At 39.5% G+C, this 21,272-nt stretch overlaps 2 protein-coding genes across 10 annotated transcripts in view; both read left to right on the top strand.

Annotated features, from left to right (window-relative positions):
- LOC126380284 (trithorax group protein osa) overlaps positions 1–21,272 on the top strand; it is a 95,033-nt gene that overhangs the window by 53,450 nt on the left and 20,311 nt on the right. For all 9 annotated transcript variants that reach the window (XM_050029576.1, XM_050029583.1, XM_050029585.1 and 6 more), the window contains exon 5: positions 15,942–16,071. In XM_050029576.1, the coding sequence (XP_049885533.1) occupies positions 15,942–16,071 (130 nt within the window). The remainder of the gene's footprint in view (positions 1–15,941; positions 16,072–21,272) is intronic.
- On the top strand, positions 8,147–11,392 carry LOC126380336 (uncharacterized). The gene is made up of 2 exons (XM_050029688.1): positions 8,147–8,421; positions 8,727–11,392. The coding sequence occupies exon 2, from the start codon at positions 8,732–8,734 to the stop codon at positions 10,202–10,204; it is 1,473 nt and encodes a 490-aa protein (XP_049885645.1). The 5' UTR covers positions 8,147–8,421; positions 8,727–8,731; the 3' UTR covers positions 10,205–11,392.

Consider the following 21,272-nt stretch of genomic DNA (forward strand, 5'->3'; position numbering starts at 1 on the left):
GGCGCGCTGTGCCTGCTCTGCTCGCCACCGCTTAATAGAACAGGTTTCTATATCGGAGTTAACGATAAATCCGCCTGCGAGATGCCGCCTCACCCTCTGCATATTTTCTTAAGTCTCCCGAGAATGATGCTTAACGTTTTCCGAATATTTATGTTGTGCTTATTATTTTATAAATCGTAATAACGATTACTTTAAAATTGACATTGAAGATGTTAAAACCTTATGGTATATATTTTTTTTTTTTGGTGATACAATGTTCACGCATAATTAATTCAACAAATGAATCTAAAAGTGGGTGCTGTCGCCACTAAGTCTCTGTGTCATATTTACATATTAATCAGTAAAAATGATGGCAATGTATATCGATTGTGTTGAGTGATTTTTTTACCCGTGCTCTCACGCAGACCGTTGGGCGTCTTTTGTCCAGAGTCCCGATGGCGCCGCCATGGCGCCGGGTTTCATCAACCCATAGCCATTACAATTCTTCCCTCCACTCCTTGATTGAAGTCATATTTTTGTACACGGGTCGTTCGACTAATTCCTAGACATGTTGCATCTTCTCAAAGAACTTTGTCTTTTTCAAAGAAAAGATTAAATGGTTGTTCATTTCATGTGGTCACAAATGCAGAGTGAGCTTCGCACATACAAGCAGATAATATTCTATGGAGCTAGTGCGCAGATGCAATTGGCCCGCATTCCCAATAGGCCATCGTTGTTAGTACTGCGACAGTAATGAGATGAGCCATACACAACACACAATTTGCCATATTATATATAGCAACTCAACTGAATTCGATCAATATTGCCTAATTATAGTGCTTCTGGAACTGGAGAACGACGGAAATTTCACTTTAATCTATGTTTACAAACTAGAGACGCGTACATCAACAGTAATGTGTGCCATGTTCATTATCACACGACTGTGAATGTGTGATCATTTTATATTTATAATGATAGCTCGATTCTGTGTGTACACACACATATAAACACACTCGCACATTATTGTTCAAGCTCTTCATTTGTGTTTTTGTGTGTGTAACCTTTCTTTTGTATGGATGTACATGTATGTATTTAATACTGACTCGGTTCTGATTTGTTTGTTTTGAATTATTCTGATTGACTGCGTCCTTGCTGATTACCGTTTGCAATATAAAGTCCTATCTCTATGTAATTATTGTGGGATCATGAGTGCATCTAATGAGACTTCTGGTTTTTCTACAAAGCATACGAGCGTTATGCAATAGTTGCAGCAAGTATAGAAGTTCGAAACAAGCCATGGAGTAGAGAATGAGTGTGATGCGTGGCTGTGCTCGTCGGCGGCGGTGGCGACCCCCCGCTCGGCAATGCTGGCGTGCCCTCGCCTGTTCGTCCGTAGCTATACATATGGGTCGAACAGAGCGGCGTGCCGTTGCCTGCCGTCGCAATATCAGCCCGGTGAAATCGCTCGCCCGCCCGCTTCGTCGCACCGCGCGCCTCGCCTGCGCCAGTCACCGTGCGCCAACTGAAACGCGCGCACCGCTAGCGTAATCGAACGTACAATATCCCACACGAGTCTCTTGCTCTCTGTAGCTTCTATCGCCTCTCCACCGGCTCTCTTGTACTGTCACCAGTAACGGTCTGTCAATATTTAAAGTTTTTCCTTTCGAGAATTTTTGCCTCTAGTATCTTTTAAGTGTATAAGTGCATGTTTGCTGCCAACCTTTATCTGTGCTTCGGTGTCGTTCCAAGAAACATTCAAGACGGCCGTCATCATAAGGCTGCCTGCGAACACAGTAAGTATCGCATCGGCCGCATGACTCAATGTAAAATGGGACGATTCTTATCTACCGTCATGTCTGTGTGCGTTGGACGCCGAGCGCGGCCATGTGTGCGTGACATCCGACCGCCTTCGTACCGCTTCTGTGTGTGTTGGCTCAATACTCGGTTCTATTTTGTGGCTGCGGCTAGATGTTTGTTTTTATTATCATATGACCGGCGACTGTTGCAAGTTCCTTTTAATTCAATGCATGATGTCAATGGAGTTTTTAGGAAATTGGACTCTGCATTTTTAAAAAATCTTTACTATCTTGTTAAAACCTTATTTGCAAGATAATACTTTTCCCCTAAAAACTCCTCATGATATTCCATATCTAAACAGTGCGAATACATTCGTTTATTCTGTATTGGGCAAAGTAGCGAAGTATTTCATTATCTGAGTCGTACTTGCCGTCGGCAACTCTTAGGCGTATTTGAAGCCATACTTCCAATATAAAAGTAGGTATCTAACGGTTGACAAAACCTCATATTTACTACTTATTTTGAATATGTAACTAACATGGTTTTAACATACGTATTTGGCATGTTAATTTAAAATAATATATTTAAATATGTATGTACCCAACAAAATCAATGCATGCAACAGCTAGCAACATTTTTGTGCAGTACAAATTCAGCATCATCAAAAATATTTTTTAATATATTGAAAGAAAAGTCCAAGTGTACTGAAGAAATCACAGCCGCGGGCTTGAGTTCAATTTGTCAACCGGGTTCTAGTGTTGCTAAACTTTATATTGAAGTAGATCACAATACGACCCCTTGTCTAACAGAACTATAGCTCCTGTACCAGTAACTTCGTATACATGTACATAGTCATTAAGTTTCCAGTATTCACTCAACAAGTTTACTGAGAACTAAGTACTACCTGTGACTGTTTTTGCCTCTTGTGTATTCAGCAATTCTATGACGCTATCTTTAGTCTTTATTATTTGAATTACTATTAAATTACATATCAAATTTCGGTTCGACTCGTCAAAGGTGCAACATTGCCATCATAGATTTTTTTAGTATCTTTTGTAAAGTACTGAGAATAGGCCTATGCCAATGTTGGTTGACAATGGGATGGAGTAACTAATATACCTACTACATTTTTTTTTGACGTGACTTATTGTAGATTTGCCGCAGATGGCATTAACTACTTGGCCGGACAAATGGGGAGCGCTGAAGGCTCTCACCCGGTACAACGTTTAAGACAACAGGCCTGAGGGTGCCCAGTTGGACGCGAACCTCGGCTCAGGGCGTCGTCTGAGAGGAAAAATATTTGAAAGAATTAATCGACCCTTGTGGGTTGATAGCGATAAGCGCTGAATGAGGGAAATCGTCGACCATGCTGGCGGGGTCGGTATCGGGGCTCTGAAGTGTTTGGTGTCGCGAGCTGATACATAAACCAGAGAGACACTCGCCATGTTAGAAAATTTACATCTTATAGCGCCGGTGACGAGCACTTGTACTAACTGTCGAAGTGTTCCTTATGATACGAGATGCCGTCGCTAGATGACACTTACTTCTAAATGTAAGCTTATGCTTTAGTTACTCCTTGGCGCAATAGAGTAATATATTATCTCACGTCTATATCCTCCATAGCGATGGCAGCAGCGTTCAATCTGCCACCACTTCACCTGCATGTAATCAAGGAAACTAAGTAGAACAGCTATGCTTCGACCTAAGGAAAGGAGATCCACGACAGTTATGACAAAACTCAAAGCCTCATGACTAAACCTGTAATGGCCATGCTGACGCCATTATCAGGACTCCCAAAAGTACTACAATTAAGTAAGGTGATACCAGAAAGAGAAAAAACACGGATAGGTCTGGAGATCTAATCAAACCTAACGTACACCCATTGGCAATGTGGATCAGAGATGGTTTTCTGTGGCTGTAGACAGAATGGCTTTGCATGGACAGGTTTATGCGGAGGGCACCCTAGGATACATACTCGTGGCTAATGAAATCGAAATTGTATGTATTATACACGACACGTTATTGGTAACCAAGATCGTATTTTATTTAAATCTTTTGATATATTAATTTGTATTACATTTCACGAAAAAAATAATTTGGAGTTTGATGATACAACTAAAATTATATAATTATACGCGGACTGTGTATCCTTGTGTTCGCACAAGGATTGCGTGCATTTTAGTTTATGTTAAATTTTGTTTTATTTATTTGCACCAAAATAAGATGAATTATGTTACATGTGTTATAACAGCATAAATCACTAAACAAATGATCCAACTCGAGTTGTATTACTTTTCACTGAAGGATACAGATATTTACTTGTTTTACTTAATTTCTGACAATACACATTTTACTCCTGACCAAATCACGCTTCTTGCTGACCACTAGTATTTACTTCATTTTCTGCCAAAATTACGGTTTTGCGGGCCAAAACCTCTATAAAAAAATTGTTTTTGTTTTGGATTTGCTACATAAGGATAATTTGGTTCAGTTTTGTATCATAATCCTGAACTAAATAAATATCGTTTACATACATTTAATGATTGTCTATTGTGAGGTTTTGTGAACAAAAATGACATCCGAATGTGATTTTTTAAAAAGGCGTTTTGTGGTTTTCATTTCATTATGTCATCTACACGAGTAGCAAGGTCACCTGTGTGGTCACCTGTTCTGGCTACTGGCCGTTAGGTGTCAGTGTGCCCCCCACACCAGCTTAGTTAAGACCCTAATAACATATGAATAAACTCTGTTGTGCCATCTCATCTTTGTACTTCCTCCGTGAATGAGCTCGTCTTTACGTGAAGGTTAATTAGGGTTCAAACCTTATTCAACAAAATAGAGTTTGTGATTTTGGTACAGTTGACTATGGAGAGCAGTCTCATAAATATTTCAGATGTGTTCTAAGATATAATACGGAAATATAATAACCTACAAGGCTACAATAATTGTTACACTTAAGTTATTTTTAGCTAACAATAGATAGATTTCAGGTAGCGATTAACAATGTAAACCCTATTATTTGCAAAAAGAGTACCTAGGTACAAAGATTGTATTATACAAAAATAGTTCATGTAAAGATACAATAATATAATATTGCAAACTTATAAACTATATTCGTTATGCTGTAATTTAGATACAAAAGAATACTCGACTACGGCAAAGCAAAAAGGATGGTTTTTGTGGTTGACCGCTATGTATGTATGTTTGTACGTCTGGTTCCACCAAACCACTTATCAGAATTTATATATTCGTCTTGATTGTCCGCTGGTTATAGGCTATGTGACGTCACACTAATTTCACCATGATTAGAGGACATAAAGTGATGAAGTAAAAAATATTTGTAGTTCTAATAGTGTGGGGTATCAAATAAAAGGGCGTAATGGGCACATTTGAAATATGTACATACTGCTAGTTTTTACTCGTGGTTTTGCTTGTTTTTACTCAATAATTACGTTTAATAACATGTCAAACATGATCCGAATAGCTGTTACCTTCGAACCTTGCTGGCTATATAATTCAAGAAGTTATCTCAATAAATAAAACCTAAAAATAGTATAAGTAAATTAAAAAAAGATGTTTAAGAGATAGATACCCGCGGTCGTATGCTAATGTCTTAAGAGTTCGCTTACCACGGCTATCTTCTCGATTCTGAACATTACTGTATCTTATTGAATTAAAATAGTAACGTTTATCAAATACGATTTACATATTGAATGCTTTTAATATTGAACTTTTTAAACTCAATAAAACTATGAATCATAGAAGTAGCTTTCTAAGTGTCAGATAAAAGAGTGTGCAAAATCTCTTGACCTTAACCATTGTAATGACAGTTTGTATTTAATATATTTCTATTATTATAGTAAACAGTATTAGCAGAACACATGTGTGGTACTGCTTGCATACGTTACTGATTATTTAATGCGATCTCACGCTCAATAGGTGGAATGCCGCAAGGTCCTAACCGACTGTAACAAAGCAATCCGTCGTCGATTTTATTTGTCTCGTCGTAAAAACTATAATGCCGGTAAAACCGTCGGCGTATCGCACATTCCTCTAGTGTCGGTCGCTCATACAAATTATACGATGTGTGTTACGTATAGTTAGGTAGGTGGGCCGTCATTATTTATGTTCTCTAACAGTCGGCTCAGTGGTGTGGGTTAAAATCGGAGCAGTCAGCTGATCATCCATGTGTGTGTGCGTTCTTCGGGAAACACCTTTGGATGACGTGTGCGAGCTCCGTTTAATTGGACATTCACATTGTTCCCTCGTGTTTTTATGTATCGTCATATTGATACGCTTGATAAGGCAGAGCATTAATAATAGATATTTTTCATTCAGTTTCGCTCATTTCGTAATTCTATCTGGAAATGGCTGTACTCGTAGAACTTGGAGGTATATGACCAAATATGTACTCTTCTACCTTACTCCATCATCGTGGTTGCCTTCCGATCGTGAACGAACACATCGCCTAAAAAGGAATATCATTTTAATGTTTATGCTCGATATAAGTGTACCTTACTGGCCACCTCATGCGAGCTGAAGCGGAGAACATGTCATTTGGTAGAAAAACCTGATATCGCAGACCGGTGATTACGCTGGACGCTGGTAAACCATAATTTTGCCGACCTCGCCACGACTTGCCGTCGCTATACGATTTATAGCTGTTTTTTCCAACTGCTAAATGACTGTGCAGTCCCTGAATGATGTTCACTTTGTGTATCTGTGATTAGTTTTCAAAGGAAATTCCTTTTGATTGTTCCAAAAATACATAATTGGGCTTTGTTTTCGCGTTTAACTTTGACTGTTTCAAAATTATGTTCATTTTTGTTCTTACCTGAGGACATTGTTATTCTGATGGGTTAGTGCTTTAGTATTGTATTTGGAGATTCTACGATTCTAATGTTGTCGAGGTGACCAGCAATCGCATCAACGATGAATGATGGATAGAAAAAATTTAGCTTTTAATTCTTAGCACTATTGACATACGTAGCGCCTCATCTACGATGATGTATAAAGTATTAATTTACTTATACAATTTCTAACGTAGAGTTTTTGTGTGCCATAGTACATGTCGACCGACGGGGAAAGTGTTCTTCGGCACTTCGTCCCGCGCCCCTCGTCACAAATAAATAAGGCCGAGCCGGCATCCGACAACAATAATAATAATTCGCTCCGGCCCGATCAGCTGTTTCGCCGACACCGACCCGTGTAACAGGTGGCCTATAAAGACATTCAATAAAGTGTACCACTTGCCTTCGTGCGGAACCGTCTATACAAATACACACACATTCGTACCAAACTCACTCATCTAAGTTTTTTGTGACAACTTTACAAATAATAATTGGTTGGCTCCCGTTTTCTAACAAACAATCATACAAATCATCATGTCAACGCCTTTCCTAATTTTATTTGGATCAACCGCGCACTGTCTATCACTTACTTACCTACAAGTTGTTCATCTTGTGTACCATGTGTCTCTTATTCCATACTCTTGAACTCTTGAGTTTGCATTTCAGATGTGAAGAATGGATCAATTTGAGGTAATTAATCTATCGTCAATTTGAATGTTTCGATGTAGATGTGCTCGTATGTAGACATTTAAGATTAAACGAATGCGGGTGGCGGGTGTGGTGTGGGTGAACGAGTGCCGGTCCCCTGAGCACGTGGTCAGAACATTATCATAGACTACCGCATCATCCTTACATAACTATACGAGGAAGGTAGGCACTACATTAGCCCGGTCGCAGCGTAGGACGCCCTAAGGGCTCTCATGTTTAGCTTCCATTTTCTCGTCATTCGCTCAATCGAGTTCCTCTTGCCAGTTTGCGGAAATTCCCCTCATATGTTTTCATTGGTGAAGTTGCTTTTCAATTACACGTTACGGCAGTCGGCACTTTCCTTTTCCCATCCACGAGCGTGCTCTTTTTTGAAACTTTTTATTTAAATAACAGGGATTGCGCCTGCATAATAAAAAAAGTTCACTCGGGCTACGAATTGTTTCGATACGGTGATGTTTCAATGATTGAAGACGGCATTAGTGCGAATAAGTCTTAAGTGGTAGATGGGTTATTCTTAGTTAAGAGGTACTTTCAATGGCTAAGACAAAAAAATACTTTTTTTCCATACTAACTTCCAAATTAACCTATTTATTTATTTAAACTAAGTGTTTTCTTCTTGCTCACTCAAATTTATTACAGAAACGTATGTAGTTTAGTCACAATAAGTTCCAATATAAGAAAAAAGTCTCTCCCCTGGTCTGTCCCCAACCCGACTTTATTTGTAATCCAGTTATAATGAGTGCATTAAAATTCTACATTTACTTTATCATTGTTATATTTATACAGAACAATAACTTAGTCACAGTGTCTTATAAGTAAAATTACTTTTATTCTAACTTTTCATAAATAATATCGACGATGAAAATTGTCCTTCGTATTTCGTGTCTCGTCCCCTGGCTCTTTGTTTTCGTTTAAAAATCAATTTTGTTTAGCAAGTTTGTCGAAGTTGTGACCTTGAGTGCATAGAGTTTAACGTGAAGTTAGCAACAAGCGGCGCATAAGCCGACTGCGTAACCATTTTAACGGTCATTCTAGTCACGCCGCTCGCTGGGTGTAGAAGTGTTGAGTGAATGGAGTCTCTCCTCTGGTAAGTTTTATTTAGTAGTCATTCGTTAAAATATTAATATTTACTTAAATATTCACTATTAATAGTGCACACAATGTTATGTTTGGTTGTGAATTTCATCCGATAAACACTTTTACGGCTATTTTAGATATCAATCGAAAATGTATCTCCCCTGGCGTATTTCCCCTGGCTCTTTTGATGGCAGGGGAGATACTTAATGTCCAGGGGAGATACGTTTGTTTGTGTTTTCATGACTACTTCAAAATTTTTCTTTATTTAGTATTATTTATATCTTAGCTTTACAATGTAGTATGATTTTTTTACAGGAAAAATGGCGTCTAGAAAAAAAATGACGCGTGAAGAACGACTCGAAAAAAAAAGAATAGCAGAACGATTACGATACCAAAAAATTAAAAATGACAAAGATAAGTACGCTCAACAAAAAGTCAAGGAAAGGGAAAAATATGAAAAGAAGAAAGAAAAAGGAGTTATTAAGACAGTCAATCAAATGACCCCCAGAGAGCAGCGGAAGGCTAGAAAAGTTTGGAGAGAGAAAGCAAAAATTCGTAGACGTCGTTTAGCACTCCAAGATTTAAGCAATGCTCCTGAAACTCCACCATGTTCAGATAATGAAGACCCGCCGCAGCCCCCTCAAAATATAAATAGGCGAGCGCAGGCAGCACAGCAAAAATCAATTCGAGCAAGAAAAGCAAGAAACCTGATAATAAGAAAACAAGAGGCTGAAATAGCTCGACTTAAGTCTGCAGTCCAACGTTACAAGAAGCAAATACAACGGATCAAAAAACCACCAATTATCACACCCAACACTAAAGTAAATTTACTTACATCAGCAGTAAGTGCAGCTGACAAAGAAACCATAAAGAAGAAACTGCTTTTCAGTGAAGTTATTACTCAACAACTTAATGAAAATTTTTCAAATATCGACACTGCCCAAGAAAAAAGAGTCTTCAGAAGAGTGTTAAGTGGGAAAATAGTAAAAAAATACAATGTGTTACCGGAAGAAATGAAAATAAAACCTTTGAGTAAAATAGACAACAAATTAAAACTGATGGATACAAAGCGCAGCTCAAAAAAACACAGTCTGAATTTGAAAACCTGCATAGTTAAATTTATGGAAGATGATTCGAGCAGTAGACTTTGTGCAGGTAAAAAAGACTTTATAAAGAAGATGGGCGAGCGTAAGCAAAAGCGAGTTATGCTAGATACGTTATTCAACTTGCACAAACGTTTTCTGGAAAAGACACACATTCAAATATCTTATTCAGTGTTCTGCAAACTCCGACCATTTTGGGTCGTCCAACCACGCTGTGACAGTCGTAACACTTGCATGTGTGTTATACATAGCAATATAGATTTAATGCTGAAATCACTTTACAACGCTAAAATAATATCTGTCTCGAATTACGTGGACCTTCTAAACCAAGTTTGCTGCAACAGATTCAACGAAAAATGTTTATTCCGCGAGTGTAAGATGTGTTTAAACAAAGGTCTTCATTATAAAGAATTCGATAACTCTATTCAACTATTTTACAGCAAGTGGCAAAGTGTACGCCAAGATATCGTGGATTTAAAAACTCGAAAACCTCGAACTGTAACGAAATGCGTTAAAAGCTCACTACAGATTCTACCAAGGGACTTGATTTTGGATTTGGAATCAAAGATGGCTAAGTTTTTGAATCACGAACGAAACATAGTGCACCAACATCAAACTATAAAAACAAAAAAGAGTCCCTTACTGAGTCAGAAGCTCTTATACACGTGGATTTCAGTGAAAACTACCTAACAAAATACGCTGAAGAAGTACAATCCTTTCATTTCGGAGGATCGAGACAACAAATAAGTATGCACACTGTTGTAGTCTATACTAAAGAAGTCGAGCAAGAGCTAAAAAGCCAATGTTACTGCACATTATCACAAAATTTATCGCACTCACCTCCTGCAATTTGGGCGCATTTACAGCCCATACTGGACTGTCTGCCGGCTACTGTTACAACTTTACATTTCTTGAGCGATGGGCCAGTCACCCAATATCGTAATAAAATGATGTTCAAAGTTTTGGCTACGATGCTAGTAGATTTCTACTCTAATCTTGAAAATTTCACTTGGAATTTTCATGAAGCAGGACACGGTAAGGGAGCTCCTGACGGAGTGGGAGCTACTTGCAAGAGAACTGCAGATAGATTAGTTGCGAGTGGCACCGATATTTCATCAATAGATGACCTAGCTAAAGCCCTTGAGAAAAGCTGCCCGAATATTAAAATTTTTACCGTAGATGATGCAAACATATCTGAAAAAACAGCAAAATTAGGTTCTACTGAAGGTTTAAAGACTTTTTCAGGCACACTAAAGGTTCACCAGGTCACTGGTTGCGTTCTTATACCTAATTGCCTGATAATGAAAAGTTTGAGCTGCTTCTGTGACTCAGAGTTATGTCGTCATTTTCATTTGGGTACTTTGGATTATCGACAAACACAACTTCGTCTACGTGTTGATGATATTTACGGAGCTAGCGATTCAGAAGATGAACCACTAATCAATTTCGCATCTCAAGAACGCAGGAAGAAGCTTCAAGAAACACTACAGCATTCTGTGCCTGCCAGTATTAAAAGCAAACTGCACAAAGATAATTTAAAGCCCTCAACATCTGGAAAGGAAACATTCTGCAACGGTGATTTTCTGCTGGTTAAACTGCAAGATAGGAAAACAGAATATCGTTATGTTGCAATGTGCACAGGTGTTGAAGAAGATGATGAACTTCAAGTTAAATTTTGTAAAATCGTTGATGAAACCGGAAAAAAGTTCAGAATTAATGATGAAGATATTTCTTTCATCACCTGGGATCAAGTTTTTAAAAAACTTCCCGCCCCAAACTTAAAAATGAGGGGGCAACGTATTTTTTATTCATTTAATGAATCTATTGATGTCTTTGAACGCGGATTTTAAAATTTTAATATTTCTAATTACCTTTTAATTAAAATGTTTTTTATATTTTAAGTACAAGAAAAGTTTAATACTGTTACTTAAGTTTTGTTTCTTTTTATTTCATTATTTACTATTGATATGATTAATAGTAAAGTTATAGATATTTTTGTTTTGATTGAAAGAAAAAGTAAGAACCTATTTGTTTTGTACCTAGCCTTAAGAAACATTTAATTTTATAAACAATGACTGCAAAGAAATGAAAAGTCTGATTATAAATAATTAATAAGTAAAATTTAAATAAAATAATAATGTTGATTCTTAAAAAAACTCTGTTTTTAATATGTCTGCCTCTCTTCCCTGTCCATAGAGTATCCTCCCCTGTGCATCTTGTCTCTACCCTGTACTGAGTATCTACCCTGGTTACTTATAAATCGAGAAAAAACTAACAAATTGACTGGCCACTTTGTAAACGTTAACAACTTAAATGTTTCTATATAAAAAAAATATAATTAAGTAGAAACATTAAAAAAAATGCCATGCCGTCACTTCATACAACATATTACCTCTTAACTAAGAATGACCCAGATCTCGCTTTGTTGTTTGCGGAGGGGTCAAAGGGCCACGCTTACGTGGTGGCCGCGCGGTGCAGAGCAATTCGCGAGCAAGACTCACCATTTCGCTCTCGATAGCGCGCGGCCGCCGATGACGAGCCGGTTATGTAATGTAAATGTTTACGTACCTACCTACTACACGTGCCCGCCACCACGTGCCCCAACCGAGAACACTAGCCTTGTGAATTATTTATTTACGAGGCAACATTTTCACACGCCGGTCGACGAACTCTTGAATGATCTTGGAACATTTACGACGATTAATCTCAGCATGTCTAGAATGACATTACTACTCCTATTCCAGTCTTATGCGATCTCCTGTAATCTTTCGCAGAAAACTTCGTACTGACGTAGAAGAGTAATATCAGATATAAGAAATTCCCAATTGTCTATACTTACATGCCACAGAAAATATTACTGCAATATTATACATACTCTATCTTTCTCTACCGTAATCTAATGTTCTTCGAATCGAAAGAAAAAATCTTGTAAAAATGCAGTATAACATAACAACAAAATAAGCGTCTGCAATTTACACTTTTGTGGGTTGAATAGTATTGCGGTTATTTAAATGATACTCATCACGAGACTATTTATAAAGTACACGTTACATCAAAACGCAGCTTTCGTACTACTGACCTAGCCTTAAATGATATAAATTGTGACTTTCCTAAAACTCAGACAACGCACAAGAAGTCGAGCAGTTCTGCCGCATTTAACTTTTTGAGACGACCGATCTAAGTTGTTGTGAGTCGAAATACATGGAAACAATTCCGTAATGAATATCGATTCGCGCGAGGCTCAATTTGTTATACAACGGGTCGACAGGCCTTTCTCTCGACTCAATGGTGTATTTCATGATCGACGTCACCCAATTCCCAGTACTAAGCTGTAGAGATACAACATCGCCTCAATGCAGAATGATCAGTGTATACCTATGTATGCATGTTTATATGCAGTATTATTCACCGCTTCCCGCAATGTGTAGTGTAGACGTACCGACAGGAGCGATTTGATGTTTATTTGCGTCAGGATTTGGGCCAAGTGCAGTCGGTCGGCTGATTTAAACCGATGTCGTTTGTCTAGTCACTGACAACTCACTGGCTGTGTGTGAATTGGCAATGTTGACACTCATAATAAACTCGCAGTTCCTGTTGGCGTTGTAGACGACGGAAAGAATTTCAAACTGTCCACTGGACCTGAAGACTTCACAGGCCCAGTTTTTTACAGAAGCATCTGCTTGTCTGACCTTCCAACCCGCGAAGGGAAAACCAGCCCAATACAGGTTAGAACACATAGGTATCTCCGAAACGCATTTCTCGGGAATGTGAGTTTCATAAACATGAATTCGAAAACAAATGAGAATCAAACGTTTTACCAACTGGTCTACTACGGCTCTTCAATCATGGCAAATCAATGTTAAATCAAAATTACATCCTCAAACTAAACCAATATCACCTATAGTCGCATAAAGAAGTTGTTAAATCTGATAATGAAGATATTGTTCTTTATTGTTGAAATGTTCGAAAGCTCAAGCTTCATTCAATTTGTCAAGTACTTAATACAAGAATCCGTAACGTACAAAATCATTAACAGGAAATATTTTTATCTGAATCCTGAATCGTGAAATACCGATATAGAAGGAAAATCATAAAATAATTTTGAAACGAGTAGGTAGCAAAGATATTCAAACTACTTTTGGTAATAGAAGCCATAACTAAACAAAAACTACCCGAGCACCACATTTATTTTTTGAAGTGACTAGCTTGTCACAACTTCCGATTTATTTCAAACACGAATAGCAAAGCAGTAGATACCATAATTTTGAACGTTACCTCAATATTTAAAACGAAAAATATTTTTCTCTAAGTTATTCCTAGTACAATTTTTTGAAGATACCTATTAAATCAACAGACCTTAAGAGAACACCTCGGTTACAAATATCTAGATAGAAGCGCTCAGTATGTCCCGACAGCTTCCAACAATAATAATTAATTGACTCGTCCGTTCGTTATCGTGCTTTTATATTGACGTTCCCGAGCGAGCAAGCGAGCGAGGCGCATTCGGAATGAAATTTCCATAAAAACTTTTGTGCTCCAGCGGACGTTGTGAGCGCACGTTAAAATCGTCGGCTGGCAATAAAACAGCGGCCGGTGCGGCGAGGCGCGACGAACTGAGCGGCGGGTGTGAGCGAGACAGGGCGAGAGATAATGGACTTGGTACGAAATGAAGAACGCGCTGCCGAGCCGAGCGAGCGAGTTGGAGCACGGCAAAAACATCGGCGCGGTTATCGCGCTCCCCCCGCCGGCCCCGCGCGCCTCGCCGCGCCCTGGGACCGGACTCGTCTGATCGACGCCGGAGCCTCTCGCGGGCGAGCTAACCTCGACAGCGGGGGGTCGTGAGTCGCCCGTCGAGCCGAGCTCTTTCCAACGCTGTGAACGCGCCGTATACCCGCTCTCTCTATAATATGGCGAGATTTTAACGTTGAAAAAGCCTTACATTTGTACGCGTTCGTTTGACAGTTTGTTCTCGTTGACTGTGAACACAGTCTAATCGCATATACCGTTGTTCGTTATAATCGAAAGGGGCCTATCGATTGATTTACGACTAGCCGGCGTTCACTGCTCTGAAACGGTATGTACTATCATATGATTGTCGAAATAGTTGTTTGTTGAGTTTGTTTATATTGTCAGAACATGCTTAATTGAATTACATTTTGGGAATAACTATATGGAAGCTTGGAATGTGTAATTCCAGGAACTGGCAATTAGTGTTTTTGTTTTGTATCTGAAGGAGTATTGTTTGCGGGGATGCCAGGCGTCGTTTTATTGTGAGATTACCGCAAGTGACCGTGCACTGTTGACTCAGCCGCGCTATTGTTGGTCTGACTGCGGAGGTTGCAGTGTCAAGGCGGCTCATCTAGCCATTGAACGCCTGTGCAACCTAGCTCCTTTACTGCTGGCACATCCACTCCACTGCACATGCTGGTTACAATAACAAGTACACTCTCTGAGATTACTTCAGACGTGCATGATTTTTGTTTTAGTATCAGCATTCTCTTCTCTTATATTCAGTTGACGTCATTTGGACGACGCCTGTTTATACTGGATCATTACTTGTAATATTTACTATCTGAATAAGTCTAATCAAGTCTACAAAGTTTGCCGCATTCTCAAATAAGTTATGCTGAACTGGAAACACGTTTGCGATGTGAATCATTTAACTAGACTCAGTGCAATTACGTTTTATAGCAACTTTGATAAAGTTATAAAATGTATGCTAATAGCAACCAACGGCACATGCAATTTGTAATCAACAGTAATCAAATTACCTCACTATGGGTGTTTAGTGTGTAAAGTAATCTATTCAATATGAATATTCTTGGTAACTTGGTTTGTTTATCAGTATTTAACTTAAATTAAAAAAATATTGAAAGTTCCAGGAGTGCGGCAAAGTGTTCTTAGTATAAACTATTAACACCTTTAATAGCGAAAACTTTGAAACTAAGCTCTTGTATAATTTAATAACTTACTAGAACAGTCAAGAAACGCTGCATTTGAAAAAGTTTATTTGTGTTTGGTGTTTATATCATGACTGTGTAGAGTTTTCAAAGAATTACTCTTCTTCCAATCACCTATACACATATATTTATTAGCACTTGCATCATAACATCTTTCAAGACATCCAAGCACATTCTTCTATGAAAACTTCGAAATAGATTTGTAAAGTATTCTTGTTTTTCTGTTTCTATGCTCCATCCAACATATTTATCACTTGCCTCCAAGATACACTGTATATTATGTTTCCGTGCTTGCCGCCTGTTGTTGTTGGTTGATGACAAGAAGTGGTGGCTGTTGGTGTTAATTACTTTTTGTTTTTTACTGCGCATACATATTCTTCTTCTGTCGTGTGGTTGCGTGTGATGGGATGGCCAACGACACCAACCGTGGTGTTAGCATGATAATAACAAGTAATGTTTGGTTGCAGGATCTGACCGGCCAGAACAGCAATGACTCTGGAGGCAGCGGCAGCGCCGGGCGCGCCACCACGCCGCACCTGAGGCCGACACCCAGCCCCACCGGCTCCAGCGGCTCTCGATCCATGTCACCGGCTGTCGGTAAGTCTACCAACTTCGTAATCTCGCGGGTCCCGGGGTCGATTCTCGGTGGGGAAATGTCACATCATTCGACATTGCAGACTGCTCTGATCATTACAACCACCAACCACCCTCGACCTGGATGAAAGGTCCAGGTACAATTCCTGGTACATACATGTCACATGTCACTGTAATCCCAAGTTTGTTTAGGACATAGCAGGCTGAACACCCGATTGTCTAAAGGTAAGATGATTCCGTGCTTCGGAAGACACGTTAAGTTGGTACATGCTATATTTTCTTAAGTAAGTATGTAGTTGTGTGGTTCACTAATAACCATAACAAAGGGGTTAATGGGTTTGCTCATTGACATCACACCCCACATGAGAACAAGAATCACGCTCCTACATTAACACCACCCCTTCTAAAACTGCCCTGTTATCTACAACCACCGGAAGTTCTAAGCCAAAGAAAAAGTAAGACCAGTAGCAATCGTAAAAGTTAATGTCTTGAACTAGCGCAAACCGCAGCTACTCACTCGTTTGATTTCATTGAAGTAGCTCGTAGTAAAAACCTTGACACAATTCATCTATCAATGAATACGCATCCTGTTGCACAACAGCTGATGTCATAAGTGCATCCACCTCTTCTAGATGTATCCCGACTAATTTGAACCTTATTCCCTGGCGATAAGGGTTTATATACTGTAGGGCGGATATTGTCGGTTCCTTTGTTTGGTCACAGTCGTGTTGATCAGATTCGTTGTGCATATTCCGTCACCGGCAGACACGGGCTTTCCCGACATTGACCCACATAGAGCGGGCGCTCAGAGTACGCCGTATTTTGCCCCTTTTGCGGGCGCGATCCACCCCCCACCGCCCACCTTATGTACGAGCCACGGGGTGGTCGCGGTATATAGGGCCTCGTGAAAAACTTACCCCCTCCGTCGGGGCGAGCACGCAAAACAGGACCTTCCAATTCACCTCAAACCTCAAAGCGTCGGCTACGATATAAAATATAAAGAAATTGAAACTAATTAATCTGCAAATAAAAATAATGCCGATACTATCTGCCACAAGTTTAATCTGAAGAGAAGTATCTTTGAATGTCGGCTTGTCCATTTCGTTTTTAAAACAAGTGTCAATGCAAGGGGCCCATCGTAACCATATGGGGATTAATACAAATATCACGTTATCGTCGTGTATCTAGGCAAAGATTTCTGAAACGCTGTTGTCGGGCTTCCCTCGCAGTGTCCTTGACGAGTTCACCCGCCCCCGGCCCACCTCATCTTATGTACACCCAGTGTCACGAATTGTTTGATATACATGTACTTTCGCCTACTTATCCGATTTTAGAGTTTTACTACAAGTTCATTCATGAAACTTGGGACGATTCACTCCCCAAAACCCTTTTCGTTTACACCTATATAGGTGTCCTTATGTACTCTACACAGGTAGTCAAGACCCAATACTTTGAAAATTGAACGAGAATACGACGAGTCCACGACCTTTTGTAATATAATGTAACAGACTGTACATAATGATAGCCAAACGTTGCTTATACTGGTTGTAAGTTTATGGTTTTAGTCTTTTTTCTTTTTACCAAATAACGAGCTGTTAAAATGCCTTTTTATAGGTACGTATTTTATTAAGCGGTTTCAATTTTGTGTCCAATGATAAACGTTAAAAGCAATTTACCAAATACCGGCTCGAAGGAACGGTAACCGCAAAGCAGTCGTGTTTTGTTAACGTTGGCGATTGCCGAACGCGGCTTTCTCAAAACATCGCGCTATAGACCGGGCCAGCGACTGCCACCGCGCTCGAGTCTCGAATACCGGTTATATGACCGCAATACTCCTTTATTCTGCCTCTCGTGCGCCGCTGCTATTTCGCCTTGTACGGCGTCCAACGCTTTGTATGCTTCCACCAGCCAACTGGCAGTGAAGGCAAATACAGCGTTGTATCCGTCGGCGGTGTATAGTTTGCTCCGAGCTGGTACCGCGGTGAAGGCTTAACATGACTGTATGACGTCAACCGTTCGGCTCGTCGGGCTTCTCGACTCTCGACAAACAGCAAACGGAATATGTATGTGAAGTCTCGCGTTAGAAAATTATAGACGAAGCGTTCCAGGAAAAAGACAGATGTTTATTGTACCTATGCACGTGGAAATTAAAACTAACTACTCGATCGGAATATACAAAACTTTCAATAAAAAGTACTCTGTTCTAATTTAATTTGTCGATGGTATAAAAAAAATCCTTTACTATCAAATAAATGAGTTTTGAATAAAGAGGAAGTGATTTTGCTTCACTTTGACTACCTAATGGTTATCATACCAGCATCAATAACCGCAAGACACAAGTACAAATAACATGAACTTTAACGAAAGAGTTAGTAGCAATTGATTGATTGATGCATACTAGCTACTAGTACCTGAGTACTACGTAGTACTTAGATCAGGTAGCTTGTTTTCTTATCAATCTATAAATAAAAATTAAGTCCTGTTTATCGACCGCATTGTACTCGTTTCCAATTCAAGTTCCATCGTTATTTGAACACAATGAAGCCGCAATACCACAACCCGACGCGTTCGAAGGTGAATTGCGTATTGTTTGACGCTCGCATACAACGTGACTTTCGAAAACGACTTTATTTTTCGACCTATAAGGTTTAATTTACACAAAGTACACTTACCGGCGTAGTCGTGGAATTTTGGACTCTGTATCGATCGCTTTAGGTAGTATTTGAATGTATGTGGCGCGGCTGTCTTAGTATACGGGCGCGCTAAAAGCGTTTCGCAGTCGTCCGTCGTGCGTATCGACGGCCGAGCAGAGGAATGCCATCAACTAAGATAAGGCCGGCTCGAGGGAGCCAACTTGAACGCTGACTCTCAGTGTCGCGCGACACTCGAAACCTATATTTATACTGAAACTTAGTCAGCTATTTTTGTTTATAGAGGTATCCTTTGTTTGTCGCATTGGTCGTATTAGATTACAATGATTACTGCTTATATTAATTATTTTTCTCGGTTTCAAGTTGTCGCAAGCAAGTTACAATAAATGCATTTTACGGCAAATAATTGTGCATACTAGATTGTCTATGGTAGAAACACTAGAACTGGCATGAAAGTTCATTGCTTTACATAAATGCCGGGAGTCATCGCTCGTTCCTGCTTCACGAACAAGAACGGTGGGATTGTATAGTGCTTATGTGAGAGGCAGGTGTGCTTGTCGTCACACAAATGCCTCTATGTATTTGCAGCCACGTGCCAGCGCGTCCTTGACAAGGCCAACAACCTCCCACTTTAATGAAAAAAAAAAAAGAAGAAACAAAACGCTTTTTGCCCCGATCCCACCATAATGTTTGTTTTGATCGTTTTCACGTAAACGATCCGTCGTGGTTTGTTTTGAATACTTTTTTGTTGTGCAAGGATCGATGAGGTCGTTATTATTATTTATGACGTTCGTCTTACCCTCCTTGACAAGTTTCTTCCGAAAATATCAACAATTGGTTTGTAATTAAAAAAAAAAAACGACCTGGCCTTTACCACACCCCGGACACTTCATACAAAACAGTACCTCCTTTTAGACAGTCACTACATATTGACGTTATCGTACACGCGCATCTGTGTGTGTGACGTCTGACGCCATACTATTAAAGACATAGTGTACTATGTTCGAGGGCGAGGTAAATCTAGCTTAGCCGCTGGTGGGGAGCGGCCGTTCTATACGTAGTATTATTCCTTATTCTATGCATTTGCATTTCAAATAATTACACTGCTCAAAGTGGCGTGAGTCAACAGGAAACCCGTAGCCAGTATTTGGACATAAATGTTTCGTATGTTCTCCGAATTCGTTCAATTCCCGACGCCCGCAGTTTTATCTAGTTTGATAAGGAAAATCGATCAAGAAATATGAGCCAGCAGACTCAAGAGGAGCTTTTGTTAAGGCAGCGACCTGTTGCGGACCTGCGGCCCGGCCGCTGCCCATCGCCTAATTGTATTCAGATTACGCCGGAAAAGTGATAAATCTTGCCGAGTCAAGGTCACCGGAAGGTTCGACAGCCCATTCACCCCGTTCCCGTCTGCCCCCTCGGCTAATGGTACGATCATTCTTTCCCCGACCTCACTGACTTGCCCGCTCCAAGTATACACATCCACCGTCGCCTGCCGCCACCCTATATACCCATATAAATAAGACGCGCCCTATTTCCAATACTACCTCTTATCGTACAATCGAAAGGGAAAACGAGATTAAATCCGTCAATGAATTTCTTAAGCTTCCTTGGTTTGCTCACTTTATGTTGTATTCTCACAAACATAACGTAAGATTTCCATGTTATGAAAGGAATTTTATCTCGACGTAAAAAATAATTCTAAGAATTGTGGAAAAGTATTTATTCTTTCATTTTAGTACGTTAGGTAAAATCTTATTACTGATATAGAATGGATGAGGGTTTTATGTAGTGATCGGATATTCGGGATATTATTTACCTAAACCTTATAAAATCTCACGAAAGACTATGAAAGCATGCAAGCGATTTCTTGAAATTATTTATTTTGACAACAGAAATCCCGGGATCAAATAAAACGTTACGATGGTTTAAAATTGTATAGATTTTTTTATAAATCATTTTTTTAATTTAAGCTACTGGTTCTTGTCGATCCCGACATTCCAGCAGGCGAGTGCTGATATGTAATCAAAGTAATCTACAACAATTTGTTATTTTCTAATATTACGGAATTCCAACCCATTTCATCAACACCTTTTGTATTATGGACGCAGAATGAAACTGGGAATAAAACTGGGGCTTTTTAAATTAGATTTCTGCGTCAACATTCCGTTAATAAAAGAAATCGTTCTATATTCTGATTAAAAATATAAACCGCATTAAATTGTACTATACCTACGTGCGAGATTGTATTAAGTCTAGAATATAAAACTGCATAAAAGGAATGCTGTGATGGAGTCGACGTCGAGCTAATCATCATGCAGTCACTGTTTGTGCATCGAAGTCGGGTGTCTATCGTTGAGCGCTAAATGGGTCGACAAACACCGACGTCGTGACGCCGCTCCCAACTAGGCCGTTCTTGTTAACGCGATTGTCTATGCTCTGTTTATACTGAACACTGTTTAGACGGTCCAGTGATTAAATGAAGTCTCCAACTAGCTGGCATTTGGACTCATTGTCGCTGATTGTGTAAATGAAAACGCTGATAGAACAACA

This window comes from Pectinophora gossypiella, chromosome Z, assembly GCF_024362695.1.
Source record: "Pectinophora gossypiella chromosome Z, ilPecGoss1.1, whole genome shotgun sequence".
Classification (NCBI taxonomy): domain Eukaryota; kingdom Metazoa; phylum Arthropoda; class Insecta; order Lepidoptera; family Gelechiidae; genus Pectinophora; species Pectinophora gossypiella.

Bases quoted from the DNA above. Each gene is read 5' to 3' on its own strand.
- LOC126380336 (XM_050029688.1), top strand. From the start codon at position 8,732: ATGGCGTCTAGAAAAAAAATGACGCGTGAAGAACGACTCGAAAAAAAA.